This window comes from Phragmites australis, chromosome 15 (genome assembly GCF_958298935.1).
Source record: "Phragmites australis chromosome 15, lpPhrAust1.1, whole genome shotgun sequence".
Classification (NCBI taxonomy): domain Eukaryota; kingdom Viridiplantae; phylum Streptophyta; class Magnoliopsida; order Poales; family Poaceae; genus Phragmites; species Phragmites australis.
Window position 1 is genome coordinate 25,042,252 of NC_084935.1, and position 16,887 is coordinate 25,059,138.

The window sequence follows — 16,887 nt, forward strand, 5'->3', positions numbered from 1 at the left end:
ACAAAGGTGGAACAATATACACATACTCAACTCAATGCAAGTGACAACAACACCCTAGTAATTAGAGAGACTCGACAACTTCAACCCTAGACTAGTTAGATCCAATCTGCTCCATTGTAATAGGTTCAGCTACATTGCTTGTACTCGAGATAGCCATATATACAACATGATCTACACACGACGCAGGGTATTACTCTAATCGGGGGTTCAAACTTGTATACATCGCGTGTCTTATTTCTTGCTTGATCCTTTATTCGGAAGTACCCTAGTTTAATTACAAATATATTATCTGAAACTAATCTTCGACAGGTATACATAAAGATCTCATAAGATATGTGCCATAGGAATAATTGAGGCTCTATTATAGTATGAACTATAATAATTTAATAAAAATAGGTCTACCACACGATATATTTGGTTGGATACACCAAATGGGTGCCCTATTACAATTGACATAAAGGGGAATTTTTTGAAATAATATTATTTTATTAAAAAATGCAAAAATATTATTTAAAATAGGAAAGTTGTATAAATAGGTGTCAATGGTACTTCAATTGTCGACTAGGGTGTTATCGACAATTACGGTATCAACATCCCATTTGGTATACACGTGATGGTGAGACGAGCTCCTGTCAGCACCATCAGGGACTGTCGGCATACCAACTACCAATAGGTCCTATGTCCCGCGGATGATATTTAAAAGAAAAATTATAATTTTTTTATATGCCAGATGGAGATGATCTTTATAACTATCACTGATATCTACAATTTTATAGTTGTACACCTTTTCATTTGAATCTATTAAATGCTAAAAAAATAACTAGAATTCACCTTATTACTAATACAGTATCAGGGTTGTGTAACCACACAACGGAGGAAAAAAACATCTAGAATCAAGGTAAAAATTTAACATGAAGTAAACGCCTATCAACTTTTCTTCAATGTAGCCACATAACTATATTCTAGATGGGTGTTTCTTCCTGCTTCAGCACTCGATTTTTCTCTCCCTCCCTCTTCTTAGTTCCAGCAAGATCCAACCCCGTCTTCTCTATCCCCTGGCCTTAGAGGGAAGCAAGAGCCAGCGGCCGGACCGGCAGTGGTGCTGCCGGAGCTGCGAGAGGACGGTGGTCGGGGTGGGTATACCAGCGGTGTTTGTGTATAAAGGGATTTTCAGAGTTTTCACTTATCAATATACGGAGTTGTGTGGGTTGAGACCTCAGAGCTGATGATCTTAGCTATCTAACTGAGTGCTGAATCTTCAGGGGGCACGCATCAGATTATAAAATCGAAATTCAGTGTCTTTCATTTACTGAGTTTTTTACAGTATGATTCCATTTGTACGATGTTCATTAGAGATCGTAGGACGGAACCTGTCAAAGCTCAACTTCACTGCGCTCCGTGCGTGCCAACGCGAAAGCCGGGAAAATCCGAGCTGACGTATAAAGACGTCCAAATGGGTCGTGCCTACTGGGTCGGCCCGAGGCACAGCACTGTAGGCACGGTCCAGGCACGGCACGGTCCGATCACCGACGGGCCGGGCCGGTACGGCATGAGGCCACAGTCATACCTAGGCCGAGCGCGCGGCACGACGGGCCGGCACGGGCACGGCCCGGTCCAAGTCGACACAGCCCGGCACGATCCGGCCCGACACGTAAATGCTCGGTTATTTTCTATTTTTTAATATATTTTTAATTTTGTAGTTATTTTTTTTATCTATTTTTATTTTTTAATCTATTTTTATATTTTTATCTATTTTCTATATATTTTTTCTATATATATTTTCATTTTCTATATATTTTTTTATCTATTTCGGCCCGTCGGACTAAAATCGTACGTCGAACCAGCCCGACACGGCACAGTCATCAACGAACCGTGCCATGGGCCGAGAAGAGGCATACTAGCCGACACAGCACAGCACGGCACGCTATAGTAGATGGGTCGTTCGGGGTCGTACCGAGCCGGTCGAATGGCCCATATAAGCATGTTTGCTTGCGTATACCTATACGAGCACCCGCGCTGAAACACGGGTTGCGCGGGAGCGACGCTCCGTTTACTGAGTTATAGACGCAAGGCCCGATGACGCCAGGGAGAAAGTCAATCACGCATAGAAAAATGTGACAGCTGCAGCAGCAGCAGCAGTAGATTCGATTTTACCGCTCCCCTCGTCGCCTCCGGTATCGGCCGTCTGGCCAGAAGAAACCACGAGTCAGCGCCCCCGACATGGCCACGCGCGCACTAGTTTTCTCCAGCTCCTCCAGGGTCTCTTCCCGCCATGCCGTGGGCACGCACAAACCGGCGACTAACCCGACTGCAGCGGCCGCAGAAAACCCCGGCGCCCGGGAAAACCACCGGAAACGCATGTCAAGCGTCGCTGCGCATTCGTTCTCGGTATAAAGCGGTCGGCATTGACGACGGCGAGCTCGCGTGCGTGCTATAGTTAGGTGGTTCGTAGTTCATGCAAGGTTGCTCTGTGTCTCTGAACGCCATGAAGCTGCCCCTGCGCAGCGCGCTGCTCTTCCTCGCCGCCCTCCTCGCCGTCACCGCCGTCGTGCCGGTGCTCCTCTTGGGTGAGGTGGACGACGAGGAGGCCGGTGCCGGAGCCGTCGCCCCGGCGCTCCCCTTCTACTCCTCGCGCGTCAAGGCCGTCTCGTGGCAGCCAAGGTGAGGAGCGACGAAGGACCTGTACACCCGATGACTACGTCGTCGTTGCTACAGAGTTCTTGGTGCGGTTAATTTCATGCGTGCACTCCCCGCAGGATCTTCGTGTACAAGGGGTTCCTCTCCGACGCCGAGTGCGACCACCTCGTCAAGCTGGTGAGCAGTGTGTGGTCTGTGCATGCTACCATGAGTCGCACAGGTAAATTCGATCGATGGCCTTGATGCCGTTTTGTCCGGTGAGTGAACAGGGGAAGAAGAAGGTGCAGCGGTCGATGGTGGCGGACAACGAGTCCGGCAAGAGCGTCATGAGCGAGGTGCGCACCAGCTCCGGCACGTTCCTCGACAAGCGCCAGGTACGCACACGGCACACCACGCCTCTACACAACTTCACCATGCTTGCTACGAAGCAAATTTTATATGATCTTATTCAGAAAGATTATCATAAGATTTTATTTATGTCATTCATTATATGATTTAATAGTTAGACTGAAGAGGAGAGAGTGTGTGAACATGTATCATCACATAGGAGATGATCTTTCGTAAAACCGAATTCTATAAATTTTGTTTCCTGGCTACTACATCCATCTAGAGATAGAACAGTAAGAATGGCTGAGTCCTGCAATCCTGCATCTAGTACCGTAGGGCAGGAAACAGTCCATACATGTGAAACATAGATAGAATTGAAGGGAAAATTTCACTAGCATTGTAGACATACAGTTATCAGGACTGTTTATTTATGTTATATTAGATGGATAAATATCAGAAGAGAGCGATTGATAGACAAGATAACTCACGGATAGAACAATCGGTCGCTTGCCCAAGTGGAAAAACTTTACAGCACTTTTTTTACTTCTCACGGAGCCAAAAGAAGATGTTTGGTGTAATCCATGAAATCTTTAGTTTGGGATTGTCTCCTCCCCCAAGCTTTCAGTTTGCAGTACTGTAATCCTGTGCTAGAGAAACATGAAGTGTTTACAGTGTAATGCATGAAACTTTAGTTTGGGCTTGCTAGGCTCCGAAATTTCAGTTACCGCATTGATCACTTTGTGGCTGAAAACTGAGGCCTTTGGAATTGGAATCAACTCTTCATGGGACCTCAGTGTTGCAAGAAAGCTCTGGATGTTAGTCGCTGAATTCTTACTCTTCGTAGTAGCTGAATTCTTACTCTCATCGAGAGAGGATGACACTAGGAGTTGGGGCAATTTTTCCTTTATTCTCACACAAATGTCATGCCAACCTGAGGGGTTGGGGATACATATTTATAGGCCCATGACCAGCCAAGCATATACCAAGATGCTAGTCTAAGATGCTAGTCTAAGATGCTGTCCTAGATGCTGTCCTCTAGTCTAAGATGCTAGTCTAAGATGCTGTCCTAGATGCTGTCCTCTAGTCTAAGATGCTGTCCTAGATGCTGTCCTAATGTCCTAGATGCTGTCCTAAAGCATATGGGCAGCAAGACCACCACCATGTGGCAGCCTCACAAAGACCATGTGCTGCACAAGGACTTATCCTATCATTCTCCCCCTAAATCTTGTGCGTCGTCTTGTGGGAAGATTGAACCATCCCGGTCCTGGAGCAGAGCTCAAGGAACTTGAGCCTCCCAAGAGGCTTGGTGAGCAGGTCCGCAAGCTGATCCTTGGTGTTGATGTAGCTCGCCTTGATGCTCCCTTCCTCCAAACAGCCTCGGATGAAGTGGTACCTCACCCGGATGTGCTTGCTCTGTTCATGGAAAACGGGGTTCTTTGCCAGGGCTAGAGCGGACTTGCTGTCCACCCTGAGCTCCACCGCTCTAGTGTCTCTGCCGAGGAGATCACCAAGCAGTCGAGCGAGCCAGAGCGCCTGAGTCGAAGCGGTGGAGGCCGCTATGTACTCGGCCTCGCAGCTGGACAGGGCCACCACCTGCTGCTTGACCGACTGCCAGCTAACGAGGCACTTGCCGAGGAAGAAGAGGATCCCGCTCGTGCTCTTGCTGGTGTCGATGTCGCCGGCGTGGTCGCTGTCGCTGTACCCGATGAAGTGTGCCGCCCCAGGGCACCTAGGGTAGTAGAGGCCGTGGTCGAGAGTCCCCGCAACGTAGCGGATGATCCTCTTCACAGCCTGCTGGTGCTCCGTCGTCGGTCGCTGCATGAACCGACTAACGTAGCCGACGGAGAATGCCAAGTCCGGCCGTGTGTGGGCGAGATAGCGAAGGCTCCCCACAAGACGCCGGTACTGCGTAGCGTCCACCTCCTCCGTCGTGCTGTCGCGGCTCAGCTTCAGCCTCTCCTCCATCGGAGTGAGAGCTGGGTTGCAGTCGGTGAGCCCAGCTAGCTCAACGACGCGCTTGGCGTAGGCGGTCTATCGAAGCGTGATCCCGGAGTCATCCTGGTGCACCTCGATCCCCAGGTAGAAGGAGAGAGGTCCCAGGTCACTCATCTGGAAGGTGGCCTTCATCTCTTCCTTGAATGCCGCCACCTCCGCATCCTTGGTGCCGGTGATCACCAAGTCGTCGACGTAGACACCCACCAGCAGAGCAGTTCCTCCACTGCCCCGTCGGTAGATGGCCGCCTCGTGCGGGCTTTGCTCGAAGCCCATCCCTTTTAGCGTGGAATCCAACTTGGCATTCCACGCCCTCGGTGCCTGCCGCAAGCCATAGAGGGCCTTGCGCAGGCGGAGCACCTTGCCCTCCTTGCCGGGGATCGTAAATCCCGGCGGCTGGTGCACGTAGACCTCCTCCTTCAAGTCGCCGTTAAGGAACGCCGACTTGACGTCCATGTGATGAACACGCCAGCCCTCCTGGGCAGCTAGCGCAAGGAGGAGTCGCACGGACTCCATCCGTGCCACGGGAGCGAAGGCGTCGTCGAAGTCGACCCCCTCCTGCTGCACGAAACCTCGTGCCACCAAGCGAGCCTTGTGCTTGACGATGGCGCCGGCTTCATCCCTCTTCAGCTTGAACACCCACTTAAGGGTGATCGCTCGGTGACCACGAGGGAGGTCAGCAAGCTCCCAGGTGCGGTTCTTCTCAACCGCATCCATCTCCAACTGCATCGCGGCGCGCCATGCCGCGTGTCTCTCGGCCTCTGCAAACGACCGAGGCTCGCCGTCGTCACACGCAAGGTGCAACTGCGCCTCCAGATCGTGAGGCACCAGTCCCGGCACTGGCTGGTCGCCGAGAAGGTTCTCCATCGTACGGTACCGCAACGGCTCGCCGTCGTGGTACGCGTCGATGCGCTCCTCGTCGTGAGAGAGCGGAGTAGCGAGCTCAACCGGGCTGTGCTCGACACGAGCTGGTGTTGGAGTAGACGTGCCCGGAGAGGTGCCTGTCGGTGCTGGAGTGCGTGGCGTTGCCGGCTGTGGTGGAGCCGGTGAAGAACTCATCGCAGCCGAGGTCCTGGCTGGAGAACGTGGTGCTGTCGAAGTAGCAGGCGCCGGGGTCGGTGGAGGCTCGGGGACTGGGGTAGACATGCTCGTCGAAGAAGAGCTGCCTACTCCCCCAGCTCCCTCGAAGTGGACGTACTCGACAGTGAAGTCGTCGTACGTCGGAGCCGATTTGTCGTCCATCGCCTTGTCCCACGCCCATCCTCGCCCTTCGTTGAACACAACGTCGCGCGCCGTGTGCACACGCTGTGTCTTCGGGTCGAGGATGCGGTAGGCCTTCGAGCCCTCCGCGTAGCCGATGAACACTCCCGGAGTGCTCCTGTCGTCGAGCTTGCTGATGTGGCCAAGCTCCTTGGCGAACGCGAGGCAGCCGAAGACCCGTAAGTGGGAGACCGCCGGCTTGCGCCCATGCCAAGCCTCGTACGACGTCCTGCCGTCGAGCGCCTTGGTAGGCGAGCGGTTGAGGATGTAGACGGCCGTCACCACCGCCTCTCCCCAGAAGACAGCCGGCATCCCCCTCTGCTTGAGGAGGGCCCGAGCCATCCCCACAACCGTCTGGTTGCGCCGCTCGACGACGCCGTTCTGCTGCGGGCTGTACGGCGCGGAGTAGTGGCGCTGAATGCCCTTATCAGCGCAGTACGACGCGAATTCAGCCGCCGTGAATTCGCCGCCGTTGTCGGTGCGCAGCACGCGCAGCTTGCGGCCGCACTCCGCCTCCGCAGCAGCCTGCGCGCGCCTGATGGCGTCCGCAGCCTCTCCCTTGCTGCCGAGGACCATCACCCACATGTAGCGGGAGAGGTCGTCGACGAGCAGCAGGAAGTAGCGTCGTCCTCCCGGTGTGGCCGGTGTCACCGGGCCACACAAGTCCCCGTGCACAAGCTCGAGCCTCTCCTTGGCTCGGAAGCTCGCCCGCTGGGGAAAGGGGAGTCGCCTCTGCTTCGTCAACACGCAGACGTCGCAGAGCTGCTCCACATGGTCGAGGCACGACAGGCCTCGCACCATCTCTGCGGCACTGAGCCGCTTCAGGGCCTCGAAGTGAAGGTGCCCGAAGCGCTCGTGCCACTGCCACGCCTCGTCGTCCCGACGAGCGGCGAGACAGAGGGGTTGTGCCACCTGCACGTTAAGGACGTAGAGTCGATTTGTGCCTCTGGTTACCTTAGCAAGAAGGCGACGACGGCGATCCCAAATCCTCATGACTCCATCCTCAACAACCACGCGCGAACCGTTCTCATCCAGCTGTCCCAAGCTGATGATAGAGTTCCTCAACGCGGGAATGTAGTAGACTCCGGTGAGCAGCCTGTGCTCACCAGACACGGCGGTGAAGATGACGGAACTGACGCCCTTGATCTCCACGCCGGAGGCATCCCCAAATTTGACGGAGCCTCGGACGCTAGAGTCAAGCTCGGTGAAGAACTCCCGTCGACCGGTCATGTGATGGGTGGCACCGGTGTCGAGGCACCACCCGTCAGTCTTGTCGTTGCCGGAGCCGTCGCCGAGGAGGGCGTGTGCTTTTGGCTCGTCAAGGTGGAGGAGAGCCGCTGCGGCCGGTGCCGCTGGAGGTAGCTCTATGCTCGCATGAGCCATGAACAGAGCCGGCTCCTCCTCCTCCGCCTGTGCGACGTGGGCCTGGCCGCGTCGTGGCTGACGACAGTCCTTGGCCCAATGGCCAAGCCGGCCGCAGTTGCGGCAGGTGTCGTCTCGTGCCGGCTTGTGCTTGCCGGCGGCGCCGCCCTGGGCGCCTCCGCGGGCATCACCCTCGGCACGTCCTCGCGCCCCGGCCTGGGTGTCTCTGCGCGCCTTGCGCGGCTTGCCACGCTTGCGGCCGCCTGTCGTGGAAGAAGGCTCCCCCTTCCTCCGGTCACCCTGGCAGGCATCCCACTGCTCCCGAGTGAGAAGGAGCTTCCCGCCAGTGGTGATGGGCCCCGAGAGAGATTGTGGCTCATCGCTGTCGACGACCTTGAGGCGACCTATCGCCTCCTCGATCGACATCGTGGAGAGATCCAGCAGAGACTCGATCGAGCGAGCCATCTGCTTGTACTTCTCGGGGACGCAACGGAAGAGCTTTTCGACAGCTCTCTCCTCGCCGTAGGTGTCTTCGCCGAACTGCACCATCTTCTGCAACAGAGTGTTGAGACGAAGAGCAAAGTCATCAACGTCCTCACCTGGCTTGAAGGCCAGGTTCTCCCACTCCTTGCGAAGTGCCTGCAGTGTGGACTTGCGGGCGCGGTCGCTGCCGATGCGTGCCGCAGCGATGGCGTCCCAAGCCTCCTTGGCAGTCCGCTTATTGGTAAGCGAGAACTGCATCTCGGACGGGACTGCTGCGATGAGGGCATCCAGCGCCCGTCGATCCTGGTCGTAGTCGACGTCACCGTACCGGACTGCCTCCCACATGTGTCGCACCTGGAGCTTTACCCTCATCACCGCAGCCCACTCGACGTAGTTGGTCTTAGTGAGGGTAGGCCACCCACCGCCGGGGCCGACGTCCCTGACAATAGCCTGGAACCCGTGGTGACCACGGTACCGATCCGGGGAGAGAGAGCCACGCCGCCTGTAAAGGCCGCGCTCTCCATCGACCCGTCCGCCACCGTTGCCGTGCGCGCCTCCTCCAGGAGCGCCGCCGGCGCGTCCGCGCCTGTCTGGGCTGCCGCCCCGCTCGTGGGCGTGCGCCGCTGCCCACTGTGCCGCCCGCTCTCGCGCTGCCTCTGCCTCCGGCAGCTCGAGGTCCGCGTCGGCGCTGTCGTCAGCAGAAATGGAGCTGCCGGTGCTGCCGCGCAGAGCCTCGACCTCCGCTGCCGCCGCACGTGCTGCAACCGCCGCCGCCGCTGCTTCTGCCTCCGCTCTGGCTGCTGCTAGCTCCGCCGCTGCCAGCCTCGACGCCCTTGCCGCCGCCGCAGCGGTCTCTGCCGCCGCTCGCTCGCGTTCCTCTGCCGCGGCAAGTTCGGCCTCCTGCCGACGCCGCGTGCTCGAGGCGACCGAGCGCTGAGACTGCCCTGCGGACATGACGCGCTACCGGGGGAGGGCTGCTGCGTGGGGAGAGGGCTGCTTCAGACGAGCTACTGCTGCTCTGCGCAGAGGGAGAGGGGTGAGCAGGAGCAACCGGGGCTGCTGCTGCTCTTAGCTGGGGCTGCTGCGAGGCTGAGGGGGGAGATGAGCAGGAGATGCTCAGGCTACAGGATAAACAGGCTCTGATACCACTTGTTAGTCGCTGAATTCTTACTCTTGGTAGTAGCTGAATTCTTACTCTCATCGAGAGAGGATGACACTAGGAGTTGGAGCAATTTTTCCTTTATTCTCACACAAATGTCATGCCAACCTGATGGGTTGGGATACATATTTATAGGCTCATGGCCAGCCAAGCATATACCAAGATGCTAGTCTAAGATGCTAGTCTAAGATGCTGTCCTAGATGCTGTCCTCTAGTCTAAGATGCTAGTCTAAGATGCTGTCCTAGATGCTGTCCTAGTGTCCTAGATGCTGTCCTAAAGCATATGGGCAGCAAGACCACCACCATGTGGCAGCCCCACAAAGACCATGTGCTGCACAAGGACTTATCCTATCACTGGATGCCATCTATCTTCTGGCTTCTGACATCTGCTGCAGTGGTCCGGATCCCTGGATATCTTGATGTCCAGTAATCGTTTCTAATCCTTCCTTTTCAATTTCATCCGTCCTGTCTCTGACGGTCTGAACCATCTCATGTCCATGGTTATTGCAAGGTCAATGCTATTGCTACTCACTGTCATCAGTGCAACGTTGCCATTACTGAACATTTAGATCTCCACCAGTGGCCTGTCGTTGCACTTGCTGTGAATCTGATGTGTGCCTCCTGATCGCGGCACGGCACCGGCAATCGGTAAACATCATCCAGGCCAGCGTCAGTTGCTGGACCACTGGCACTCCTCTGCACAGCAGTTACTAAGGATCCAGGCATCAGTAACCATCCATGGTCCATCGATGCAGCAGCTGATGAGCTCATTGGCTGCAACCGGGACCAGTTCTGGTAGCGACAGTAGTTAGGCTAGGATTTTGTTGCTGAATTTTGCAAGGGATGGTGTGCGGTTCTAATGAGTGATGGTAATGTTTTTTCGTTTCCTTTTATCTTGTTTTGCGAAGGATCCGGTGATAAGTAGGATTGAAGAGAGGATTGCGGCATGGACATTTCTTCCTGAAGGTGAACGAGCTTCAAAAGTTCAGTCTGTTTGCTTCTTACATTGTTTGTTCAGGCAGAAGTCTTTGACATGTAACCAACCCGTGATTTCATCAGAGAACGCTGAGAACATTCAGATACTCCGCTACGAGCACGGTCAGAAGTACGAGCCGCACTTCGATTATTTCCACGACAAGGTCAATCAGGCGAGGGGAGGCCACCGGTATGCGACGGTGCTCATGTATCTGTCCACTGTCGAGAAAGGAGGCGAGACCGTGTTCCCGAATGCCAAGGTACCCAACAGATCTGCTCTTCTTGACGTTTCCAGTCCAAGTACTGTATGTGTTGTTGTGGTTCGTGACGTTGCCAGTTCAAATTGATGCAGGGGTGGGAGTCTCAGCCCAAGGATGACACTTTCTCTGAGTGTGCACAGAAAGGATTGGCAGGTAATCTTTCATCTCACACTGAAACACCGAATACCTGGAAACTTTAAATCTGTTTCTTAGCCCATCCGGCTCTTTTGCTAATTAATATAACAGGCAGCTCTCTGAAGCTGTTACAGGTTTGTGTGCTTTAGTTCCTCGTCAAGAACTGTATTGCATCAGACTCTGAAGCTCTGAAGTCTGATGGTAACAAGGTTGATTTCTTGTTGCAGTGAAACCGGTGAAAGGTGACGCAGTGCTCTTCTTTAGTCTTCACGTCGATGGTGTCCCAGACCCGCTCAGCCTCCATGGGAGCTGCCCGGTCATCAAAGGCGAAAAATGGTCTGCGCCAAAGTGGATCCACGTAAGGTCATACCAGGATCCCCCGGTCCTGAAGGAGGAGAGCGAAGGATGCTCTGACAAGAGCGAGTATTGCGCGCAATGGGCTGCAGTGGGCGAATGCGAGAAGAACCCGGTGTTCATGGTAGGCGCCGAGGGATCGCCTGGTCAGTGCCGAAAGAGCTGCAACGTCTGCGACTCATAGACCGTTTTGCATTTTCTTTCAAAATTCAGCGTGGGCGTCACTTATGGATACCTGATGTGTACATAATTAGAGAAATTTCCCAGATGAAATTAGGAGTATTTGCGTTTTCAGACAGTGAACAGTAGTAAAGATAGATGCTGCCTTTCATTAGTCATTACGTTTTGAAGATTTCAAGTTTACTGCAAGTGCAGGTGAAGTAACTTTTGGTATTTACTGATGCAGTAGAAATGGAATCTTCCCTACGATTGGCAGTGGCAGCAATGCAACTGCATGTTCCACTTTAATTTTGTTGGCTTGCATAACAGTGAATTTCAGGACAGCCAGTGTGTCAGGCTGTCTAAAAAATAACCAACTCCTTTGGCCCTTTCCACAATATAGAAGTTATGTGCACTTTCTCTCCTGCCTCATCTTGGCTTTTGTTTAAAGAAACTTTACTTGCTGCAAAAAAAAAGTTGATAAATAACATCTTAAAAGGAGTTCAGAGCCTAAATGCTTTTCAGCAAATTCAAATGTGAATGGATTTTCAGTTCAATGTTTTCTTCAGGTCTGATGAGCAAAGTGTAATGCATGTAGTCAAGATCCAATAAAAAGGATAGTGACATATCACCAGAGAGTAGTAGCATGCATGGAAATGTGTATTTCTTCAGGGTGCTTCTCACTTTGACGCTGCTTTGGGCCTTACTTTACCAGTGCAATCTCTCATCTGTCATGCCTCCTCCTAGATTTACTCAAAGATTAGTTCTCTCCTTTGTTTCTTTATTCTAAGCTCTTCCATGTAATCTAAGTTATCCCCTAACTTGGTTGTACTTCTGGGATAACCAAGGAATAGTCATGGACCAGACAGCACTGCCAGTTTTGTCACCTTAAACTCCTGTTCATTCTCTTTACCACTGAAAGATCAAAGGGATAAAAATGAAAAGGAGAAGGATGAAAATAACATAACTCAAAAAGCAAAGGATAGTATGGCTGGCTTGCTTTGATTCTACCCGGGCCCCCAGCATTACACCCTTCAAAAGCACATCAGAACCTGCTGAAGAAACGAGAAACTCTGAAGAAAACACACATACCACTGCTTCTCTACAATATATTGTGCTGAGAGAGGAGGCCTTGCACTTGCACTTGCATTGCAACACCCTATGAGAAGCTCATAGAGGGGTGGTGGCAGTGGCGGTGCAAAATTGCAAGTGAAAGTAGGATAGGATTATGAGCAGGCTGGCCGGGTCCGCGAGGCGGGCATCGGCGGCGGCATTGGCCATCCTTCTTGGGGGCCTTGTTTTGGTGTCTTTGGTGGTGGAGAGAAGCTCGAAGGCGTCGTCGCCGATGAGCATTACCGCAGTAGGTGGTAGAAGGATGATGATCGGAGCCAATGGAGGGTTGGGTGATCAGAGGAGGACACTGGAGGACTTCAGGGATGATGATCCTTTGAGCAGCAGCAAGAGGAGGGTGCCCAATGGACCGGATCCAATCCACAACAGGTACCATTTCCATTTCTTGCATGCGAAACATGGCGTGTGCAGATGTGCTGCTCTCTTTTCTTCTTCATTTGTTTCAGAAAATTCAGTATGAATAGTAGCGTGAGATGTCTCGCATTTCGAATCGAGTTCCCATCTTCATGCCCTTCCATGGATCTCTTGAGAATCCCATTTAACATCAAAAGTCTAAAAGAAGAAAATGATATACAATTCTATAATCATGCCGTGCCTTCCATAGTTCTCTTAAGATTCCCATTTGACACCAAATGTCGTAAAAGCAGAACAAGGTGATATATAATTCTGTTGTCATGCCCTTCCATGGACCCTTTTAACTCCTATACTGAAAACATTTAGTGTGGATCCTTCTATACTGAATGCATTTAGTGTAATCTTAATTTTGTTTAGTATAGAAGACCTTAGTACTGTATTTATGCCTCCTTATTCTCTCATCTTTTTGGTTTAGACTAAATCAAAAGTACAGACTGAATAGTGACTAAATTTATATTTTTGTACGAATTTTGCAATAAAGATAATGAGATGGTAACATAAGAAGAGATGATCACACTCTTTGTCTTCATTACACCAACACTACCCCTGTTCTCCACGATGATACCAGAGTGCGAACCTTTTAACAAAGGTGGATCTATCACTCCAACTCTCCTAATGAGTACACTGCATGCACTTATCATACTTGGAATGATTAGTGAGAAACCATCTGAATCAGTCAAACAAACTACACTCTACTATGTCATTGTGAATTATATATTAGTCAATCAAAAGCTCAATGATGCAGTATAAGTCACCTTGACACAACACTTGCAAGCTGTTCCAATTATTTTCCTTCCTCTAGTTTCCAAATGCTCACAATTCTGCATTCTTCCAGGGGAGCTGGCGAGTCAGGAAGATCTCCAGACAGAGCCTAGGCGGCACGCGCGCCCCGATGAACCGAAGTTTCTGAAGTAGTTATTGTGGATCTGATCATTGTGTAGCAAGAAGAAAGGGGGGGGGGGGGGGGACACAGGAGCTGCACGCATTTGTGGTGGGTCTGTCTTGTTCAAACCACTGCTATTTAAGATGATTCGAGGGCACAAAAACTTTTGCTTTTGGAAAACAAAAGTCACTCTACTGGTAGTGGTTTGTAAAGACTCAAAAGAGCACTGTCAAGCTTCCTTCTCACAAAAAACAGGCATCAAAGGTTGGGCAGAGAGATGTGGGCAAGAGCTCCTTTGTTTGCCTTGCACATGTTTGTAGTATTATTTGTTATTTATTTCCCTATTTATTTGTACTCATTGGAAAGCACATTGCAACTTTGCTATAGAGAAACAGGTAAAGATGAGATGACCAATAATTTCCAAGCTTTGTTTCTTATCTTGTGATGAGATGTGAAATCCATTGTAGTTTGTGCCCTAGCACGAAGGTAAAGTAGACCTACTTCTTTGCTAAAGAAGCTTTTGATTTTCATATTAGCATGCTCCAATTGCTAATCACCTTATCGTTTTCACTGCAACAAAAATATGTTTTGAGGCGTACATGACAGCTTATAGAATTTGGTATAATCAACCTTCCAATTCCTTATTTGCCAGTTGATTGCTTTTAAAAGATACAATATTTCAGGTTGCTTTAAGAACATCAATACAAATTCTTTTCCCATGTTTAGTTTCTAGAACAGTTATCTGTGCTATGCAATTTCCCCATCCTTAAAAAACAGCCAATAAATTTACTGTAGTAAATCAGCAGGAAGCATGCATAGGAACAAGATAAAGGGGAGATGGTGAGATAAAGAAAAGAAGCTCCAAACTGCCAAAGCAGCATGGATTCTCTCCCATGAATGCTTTTTCCACATCTTTTTTTTTCGTCCTCTCTCTCTCTCTCTCTCGCAATAATAGAGTACAACTTTGAGCAGCCAAAGGTGCCCCCTGAATGAGGCCCAAAGCAAAGTTTTGTGGGGAAGGCTGATAAGAACCTGTGCTCATGGTTAAAGGATGAACCTTCTTCACCTTTGGATTACTATATTATTTTCTTGACCAGTCTTGTGTCCTTGACAACAAGTGAATTGTATGTTTTTTCTCCATTGTAACATATGCAGACTAAAGTGGGGGAAAACGTGTAAACAGTTTGTGCAGCCAGCTAGAGCCAGTTTTTTTTACTCCTGATCCAAAGAATACTAGGGAGCTTCCTATGTACTACACTGCTTGCCCTTTTTCATTTTGATTTGTTGACAAATGACTTCAAAAGCAAGAAAAAATAAGGATTTTCAATCTGCAATTTGCTTACGTGCATTTCCTTCTCAGAATAGGAGGAAACTGAGTGTATCACGATTTTTGTACTGTCGGATGGCAAATTGTTCATTTTTGGAATAAACAGTTGGAAATATTATGAATACTTGTTTCCTTAGTACTAAAATAGCCATTTTTCGACTGCTTGGAACTAACTAATATTTCAATCACCATCATATTCTCTTTGGATCAATATGCAACTGCTTATGAGTTGAGGTGGTTCGATTTGATCTAAAATAAAATACAAAGATAATGCTCCAAAACAAATCTTGCACTGTTGACAATTCGTGAAATTGCATATTGTACTCCTATACGACAAACCACTCGTGTACTTATTCGCTAGTTTTTCTTTAAGCACCAACATAAGGTCCCATTTGGATGCGTAGTTTTTTTTTAGCTTTTGGAAGAGTACCTAGGTTTGACGAAATTAGGAAGTGTTTGGATATAACAAACTATGTAGTTTTGTGAAACATTGTATCCGTAATACTATGGTCTTTCTTTGTGTGTGTATGTGTGTTCGAAATTCCACCTAAGACCTCATTTTTCTGGACTAAAGAGGCATGCGTCTGCTTCTGCCATACACAGTAAAAGCTAGTGAGTTTCCTTTAAATCTGAATATAGAAGAGACACATGTAGCTGCTCATATACTTAACTGCCCGGTAGTTGATTTCCCATCAAATACTTAGGAATTCCTCTACATTATAAAACTTGAGGAAAAAGTTACTCAATCAATTGTTGATAATTAAAAAAGTATATGGATGGTGAGGTAGACTAGCTATTGTCAAATGGAGGTAGGCTGGTACTGACAAATCAAGTTTAGCTAGTATTCTCTTATATCTTATGTCTTTTATTAAAGGAATTTTTTTTTCTGCCATTGCAATTTTGCACAATCACTTATTTGCCACTATCGGTGACACAAGTGGACACCACGTATCATTAACACATCAATGGCAAATAAGGGATTGCAAATTTTTTCAACGCAAACTCGACCACGGGAGAGACGCCCCCTGGCTTTGTCGTAAGAGAGAGGAGTACCAAACCTTTTATAGAGGTACTCAAATGATCTGCGGGCACCTGTTTCAAGCCTGAGTGGGCGGCCTCTCAACTCGAGGCTCTACCAACTGAGTCCTTTGTTAAGTTTCCTTAATGGGATATTAAAGCTATTATGGAATAATTTTGAGGGTCATCACAATTACCACTTAGCAAGTTGGGATAGCATTTGTATGGAAAAAGAATATGGAGGGTTAGGAGTACCAAATTTGAGATACTCAAACATTTGTTCATGGATAAAGAGATACAACTGAGATCAGGATAAACTTTGGAAAAAAAGTTATAGATCACAAATATTATTCATGCTCTCACATCAATGACGCCATATCAAAGACGACATATGGTAATACGAGTGCGATATTCAAATCACAGTCGGCGCTCAACAATAGTTGTCTGCTAATTGGTAGAAGCTAGAAAGTCATTAGTTATGGTGGAGAGCTCCGAAGAGCAACGGTCTGCCTTATATTTGGCTGACATATGGTAATCATACCGTCCACTTTATCACCAAATTACAAACATCTATAGATACTTGTGGTTTGGAATTCTAAGAGCCATTGGGTGGGGTTGGGTTGGCCATTAATTCAGATGGCTTTTATTAATGGCCATCTGGAAATACATAGAGTCTTTTGGAATACTAGACATTGCTTAGCGCTTTTATTCTCATGGGAAGGGTTAGGGTTTTTTCACTCTCTCACTCTTTGCTCTCTCTCCACTCTTCCCTAGCTGTTCTTCCCATGCTCGCCTCACGGTGCCAATCCATGCCATGGCCTCCTCCTCTTTCTCTCTGTACCTTCTCGAGTCTCCGTTGCCACCACCATTCGAGCTTTCCGCACTAACCTTGACATCACCGTCTGAGGACTAGGCTACCGACAAGTTGGCGACCTTCTACGATGAAGAGGAGAAGGTGAGAGTCTAAGGTGTGCCCGTCAAGGTCAAAGCCCAATGAGGCCATCCTAGTGCA

The 16,887-nt window shown here is 49.8% G+C and overlaps 2 protein-coding genes across 3 annotated transcripts; both read left to right on the forward strand.

The window, feature by feature from the left end:
* The first annotated feature begins 2,247 nt into the window (after positions 1-2,247).
* LOC133892477 (probable prolyl 4-hydroxylase 6) lies at positions 2,248-11,293 on the forward strand. 2 transcript variants are annotated; one of them, XM_062333288.1, is made up of 7 exons: positions 2,257-2,661; positions 2,757-2,814; positions 2,907-3,011; positions 10,129-10,186; positions 10,280-10,455; positions 10,548-10,608; positions 10,818-11,293. In XM_062333288.1, exons 1-7 carry the CDS (start codon positions 2,456-2,458, stop codon positions 11,126-11,128), a joined length of 975 nt encoding a protein of 324 aa, XP_062189272.1. In that variant the 5' UTR covers positions 2,257-2,455; the 3' UTR covers positions 11,129-11,293. The 2 variants fall into 2 exon arrangements, with proteins under 2 accessions (XP_062189271.1, XP_062189272.1); XM_062333287.1 differs by having other exon boundaries at positions 2,248-2,661; positions 10,129-10,455.
* Positions 11,294-12,172: 879 nt separating this feature from the next.
* On the forward strand, positions 12,173-13,602 carry LOC133892479 (uncharacterized). The gene is made up of 2 exons (XM_062333289.1): positions 12,173-12,603; positions 13,484-13,602. Exons 1-2 carry the CDS (start codon positions 12,332-12,334, stop codon positions 13,521-13,523), a joined length of 312 nt encoding a protein of 103 aa, XP_062189273.1. The 5' UTR covers positions 12,173-12,331; the 3' UTR covers positions 13,524-13,602.
* Positions 13,603-16,887: the final 3,285 nt, after the last annotated feature.